The 5,961-nt window shown below is 52.4% G+C and overlaps 1 protein-coding gene across 1 annotated transcript; it reads left to right on the forward strand.

The window, feature by feature from the left end:
* The first annotated feature begins 4,480 nt into the window (after window positions 1-4,480).
* Window positions 4,481-5,437, forward strand: LOC116893860 (olfactory receptor 226-like). The gene has a single exon (XM_032895580.1). The coding sequence runs from the start codon at window positions 4,481-4,483 to the stop codon at window positions 5,435-5,437; it is 957 nt and encodes a 318-aa protein (XP_032751471.1).
* The last annotated feature ends 524 nt before the right edge of the window (window positions 5,438-5,961 follow it).

Consider the following 5,961-nt stretch of genomic DNA (forward strand, 5'->3'; position numbering starts at 1 on the left):
TTGGAAAGATACTTGCCATGGTCAAGGGGCAGAGAGAGTGCACCACGGACCCCAGCAAGGGAAGAGCCATGAATATGGTCTCACAGTGCCAAGGCAGAGGGTGTTGTGTCTCCTTTAATAGCTCATCCCACCCTGTAATCCTACAAATAGACTGTCAGGGATCAGGAAATTGGTGATGGAACAGAGCAGCCCTGAGCAGGCAGGTAGGAAGAGTCTATACCCATGGCCCTGAGCCTGAAGTGGAGCAGAGGGGCAAGGTGCTCGGGACCCCCAGGTGGCTTGCTCCTTAGGCTTCTGGTAGGTGTTAAGGGGTCTGTTTGCTCCTGTCATGCCTCCTACACCTGCTCCCTGAGGTCTTTGGCTGGGGCAAATGTCCATTGTCTCCTGATACAGCCAGTCTGGCTGACAAGCATGGTCTCAGGAGACCACATGGGGATAAGGTGAAAGCAACCTACCAGAAATCGCCCAGGGACAGACACGGGGAGTGGCCTCTACTCCTTCCTCCTGGCCCCAGCCTTTCGCAAAGCCCCAGCTGGGCAAGACCTTTCCGGTTAGTTGCTCTTCCAGGAGCCAGAAGAGCTTCCCACACACATGCCCCGTCTATCCCATAGAAACACTGTGGGCAAGATGGGGCAAGGCCTGCAGCTTCCCAGCTCACAGCTGACTTCCCCATGCTGAGGTGTAGGGTGAGGTGGGACCTGAGAACATAGGATCCCAAGTCCCACTCATGTGGAGTGACAGGATGCTGAAGGAACTCCTGTTTCATCTCTGGCCTTTGATATCTGTCTCTGCTGGGAGGGGTCTCTTTTATTGAGTGGGGTCACTTATGCAGCCAAACTCTGGGTTTGTATCCTCCATGTTCTGATCTTGTTGCAACAGTCACCAAGAATGCGAGCATCATCCAAGGGCAAAACCCACCTCCCTCTCCTGGAGCGCAGTGCCTGGGCTGGTTTCAGCTGAGATTCAGGGAATCTCGGGAGCCTACAGTCAGATGCTCAGTCATCTCTACCCCAGTCCCAGTCGTCATCTCCATCCAGAACCAGGAGCCACTATTTCTCACACTGAGTTCCTCTGCATCTTCAAGGTTAGGGTCCCAGAAGCAACACTGACTCCAGGAAACCCTGAACAAAGCCATGAAGCCGTTGGTGCCTTCTTAGTGGGCTGGAAGTCAGAACAGACTCAAACCCCCAGGTCTACCACCTAAAAGCCTCATTAGCACCCACTCAGGTGAGAGCTTGGGGAGATGCAAGTACATGTGTTCATGAGTGTGTCTATGTGCATCCGTGTGTGTGCACATAAGTGCGTCTGAGTCTGTGTATGTGTGCATATTGCTGTGTGTATGTATCTATACTGGGCGTGCACCTGTATGTGTGCCTGCATGTTGTCCGTGAGCATCTGTGTATGTGCCTATGTGTTTCTTTCTAAGTTACATCTGCATATGCACCTGCATGTGCCTGCGTGTGCATCTTCATGAGCCTCTACAAATGCCTCATGCATTTGCACACGCTTCATCCTGGTTGTGTACCGGTTGGTGGGGGTGTCCAGGTGTGCCTCCACGTGCCTGAATGAAGCTGAACTGCACCCCCGCTGAGCAGTAACCCTGGAACTGATTTCTGGTGATTGTGCTCTACTGGGTAGATGTCCATATGGAGGGGCAATGTGTATGTGTTTTCGAGATCATTGCTGTTTGAAGCTGTGACTGTCCACAGGCTATGGGAATGGGATGGGGGCTATTGAGGCTGGGAGGTTGGTGTTTGTCCCCTGGGCTATCTGTGTGTGACAGAGGTGTATTTGCCTGGGGGCATATCTGCTCTCCTGGTGAGGCCCTGTGCTCTGTGTGTGTACACATGGCATGAAAGTAAACCTTGAAGCCCTGTTAGTGAACCTAAGTTTAAATGGGAGATTTGAGATTAGGCATTGGGTTTGGAGGAGCTTGTGTGCTACATGGGAACTTTCCCGGTACCTGCCCATGGTGTCTCCAAGTCCAGGACAGGAAGCTCTGCTGCTCCAGGCTCAGCAGCCCTGGGTCCTCAGCACCATCTGTTTTGTCTCCACCTGTCTGAGTCAGGTGCTTAGGCTGTGTTCCCATCACATAAAGCAACTACTACTCCTTCCTTCAGAGAAAGAAACAGCCGGAAGAGAGGGTATGTGTCCCATGCCTCCAGCTGGTGGGCAAAAGATCTAAGCAGAAGCCAGTTGTGGGTGCCAGGGGCTGCATCAGAGAAAGTCCTGGATTTTTCCTAGCTCAGTTCCTTGAGAGGAACTCAAAGATAGCAGTATGAATGACCCAGCTCTGCTAAAGAAGCGTCTATGTACTGTAGGCCTGGTCTAATAAGACCTGCCCAGACCGCCACACCTGATCTTCCAAGATCATTCCAGACAACCAGGCCAAGCCCTGCTTAGACCTACCCAGACCCTTCTGTCGCATGGTACCCTTTGTCCCTCTACTGGCAGTGAACTTGTCCTTTCCAACCAGCTCAAGACTGGCACCTACAGAGCCATAAACTTTCTCTGCTCCATGGAGCCATCAGGACAGGTAACCTGTCTTATAGCAAGCCTTCCACCATCCTGTGAGTAGATGAGGCAGGGATGCTGTCTGCTATGGCTTATCCAGGTAGCCGGTGGGAGTCCTGTCATAAACCTGGTTGACAGAAGAGTCTGGGGCTTGTGGGTAGGAGGTGTCCTGTTCAGAGTTACAGCTCAAGGAAAGGGTGGGTGTGAGCTCAGCTCCTGTCAGAGGACTCTGCTACATCTGTGGTCTCTAGAAGGAGAACTGCACACCAATGCCCTTCCTTGCTCAGGCATTGAGCAGCAGCTTGGATAGGCTGGAGGCACAAGATTCTTGAGACAGAAGAGAGGTACCTGGGAAGCCTATGCATGGCGGAAAGGCCACCTGCCCAGGAGCCCATCTTGCAGTCTTACTCCAAGGGCCACTTCATGGGATGGAGAACAGAGTCGCTCCCCTGAGAGGATCGATTTGTTGACTAGGGTCAGAGGCCCCTACCTCACCATCCTCTCTGCTCCAGGCTCAGTCCTGCCACTCAGCTTGAGCCCAAGTCTGGGAATACCTTCCCAGGACACCAGGGGACCACAGAGTGGGTGGAGGCTGCGTTCTGTGCTGGTCACTGTCTGTGTTTACTCACAGCACTCTGGAGACAGACTGAAAATGGACACAAGTCTGGAGGTCGATCCTCAGCTGCACCTGGTCAGACATGTTCTCTGGGAAATCAGTCAGTACATCCAGCAAACTGGCTGAGCTTTCCTTTGCAGTCATGTGGGGATGCATCGAAGACAGCCAGGGCACTAGCCATGGAAACGAGTAGAGAGTTTTCCAGCCGCTCCAAGGGAATAGGTTTATTTATGCATTTGTACTTTAACCCTAGTGTGTACATGTTCTTGTGTGAGAGTGCGGGCTCATACATGCTGTGGCATGTATGTAAGCATCAGAGGACAGGCTCAGGTGTCAGTCTCCTTCCACTTTGCTTGAGACAGCGTTTCCTGTTTGGTACTGTGTCTACCAGACTAGCTGACCTGTGAGCTTCCAGGGATTCTCTATCTCTGCCTCCCATCTCTCCACAGGAATGTTGGGATTGCAAGTACATGTTACTGTGTCCAGCTTTACATGAGTTCCAGGGATCCAAACTCAGGTTCTCCTGCTTATGCAGCAAGCACCTTACCCACTGGGCCATCTCCCCAGTGCCAAATACATTTATTTTTAAATAAGTGCAAAGGCCCTGATTAAATGCGTTTCAGAAGGCCTACGTTGGGAAGCACCTGAGCCAACAAAGGAGGAGATACCACCTCCTCTGTGAAGTAGAAAAACAATCCGACTTCTACCTTCAGTGTGACTGTCTTTCTAGCAATTCCACCCTTTGCAAGGTCTCTGGGTGCCAGCCATGCTGAAAGGTGTGAATCCTGTGGGACAAATCTTGCTAAGCCACTATCACTCTGGCCAGACTGGTTCCTTCCCACTGACCACATGTCACCTCTCTTGACCTCAGGATTCCAACCTTGTTACCTTTCCTCAAGCTTGGCCGCTTGCTCTAAGACAGCCTGAACCTCTTCTGACACTGATGGCCCTGTTCATCCATTCCTGTGCCTATGGTGACCCAAGTCATGGCCTGTTCCTAACTCAGGGTATGTGGCCTGAGCCTAGAAAAGCCAGCCTGGAGCTGGAGAGTGACTGAGTCTGCCATCCCAAGCGTTATTTGCTACAGAGATGGTCTCACAGTGGCAGGATATGTACTTCAGGGTGGACAGCATTTGTCTGATATGCACTGAGCTAGATGGCAAGCCCTACGAAATAAGCTTGGGTACCACACCAATGTGAGCCAAGCTGTAGGCTGTAGGGATAAGGAACTGTGTTATATGAGGATGCAGTCTCTTCTGTACCCAAGAGAACTCAGTTCAGGGGGCTGGTGTCCCCTCTCCCATACCTAATTCTTCTCCCTTTGCTCCCTCAGGTTGAATCTTGACCACCATGTTTGCCAGAAGGAACAGCTCAGATGTGACTGAGTTCATCCTTGTAGGATTCTCGGGCTCCCTGGGGCTCCACCTAAGCCTTCTAGGACTGTTCCTGCTGGCCTACATGCTGACCGTCACAGAGAACTTGGTCATCATCACAGTCATTCGTGCCAGCCCCTCACTGCACAAGCCTATGTACCTCTTCCTCAGCAACCTGTCCTTCCTAGAAATATGGTACATTTCCGTCACAGTGCCCAAGATGCTGCTCAGCCTGGTCTCACCCAAGTTCCAGCACATCTCCTTCACAGGCTGCATGGCCCAACTCTACTTCTTCTTGGCACTGGCCTGCACCGAGTGCGCGCTCTTGGGTGTCATGGCCTATGACCGCTATGTGGCGGTCTGCAACCCCCTTCGCTACCCAGTCATCATGAGCCCTGGTCTCTGCAGCCTCCTGGCTGGTGGCTCCTGGTTGTCTGGCTTCACCATTTCCCTGGGGAAGGTCTTCTTCATTTCTCGTCTGGGTTACTGTGGCCCCAACGTCATGAACCACTTCTTCTGTGATGTGTCTCCACTGCTCAACCTCGCCTGCTCTGACATGTCAGCTGCAGAGCTCGTGGACTTCCTCCTGGCACTGCTCATCCTGTTGGGGCCCCTGCTGTTAACTGTCTTCTCCTACACAGCCATCCTCAGCACGGTGCTACGCATGCCCTCCGCTGGTGGCAGGCAGAAGGCCTTCTCCACCTGCGCCTCACACTTGGCCGTGGTGGTCATTTTCTATTCAGCCTCTCTCTTCATCTACGCCCGGCCCCGTGCCATCTACTCCTTCGACTACAACAAGCTTGTGTCCGTTGTCTACACAGTGCTCACACCCCTAATTAACCCCATCATCTACTGCCTTCGGAACCAGGAGGTCAAGCAGGCGCTGCAAAAGGTACTGCAGCGAGCAGCCCAGGTTCTAGGACTCTCCTCCTAGGAGGAACCATGTTTCCCCAACCCCGAACCTGCTTACCAGTTCACCAGGCCTGAGTTGGATGAACAGACAGATTGGCACACCCTCCCGTCAGCCTCTGAAATCTGCTTGTGGCTACCCAGCCAGCAGCCACATCATGGCTCCCAGGTCTGAGGTGAGGACCCTCTCAGGAGCCCTTGATGAACCCAAAGTGCTCTGTTGCTCATGAAATGGCTGGTTTTGAAAGGCCCATCTCTGTATTTGCAATAGAGAGGCTGGCCCTGTCCCTACATATCCAGGCACGGGCAGCTTGCCCTACCAACTGATAAAAGATCAGGTATGCAAGGATAGGTGCCTCTAGATCAAAATTCACAAGCGTGCCCTCTCCAAATACCTATAACCTAGTGCCCTAAACATGCAGAATGGAAACCAACTTGCTGAGTGATCATGCCATTAGTAATGTATATGAAATATCAGCCCCATCTATGTCCTGCCCAACTCCACAAAGGCAAGAGAATCACGCATCCCACAGTTTGGCTCCAACACTG

The sequence above is a fragment of the Rattus rattus genome, chromosome 2 (genome assembly GCF_011064425.1).
Source record: "Rattus rattus isolate New Zealand chromosome 2, Rrattus_CSIRO_v1, whole genome shotgun sequence".
Taxonomy (NCBI): Eukaryota; Metazoa; Chordata; class Mammalia; order Rodentia; family Muridae; genus Rattus; species Rattus rattus.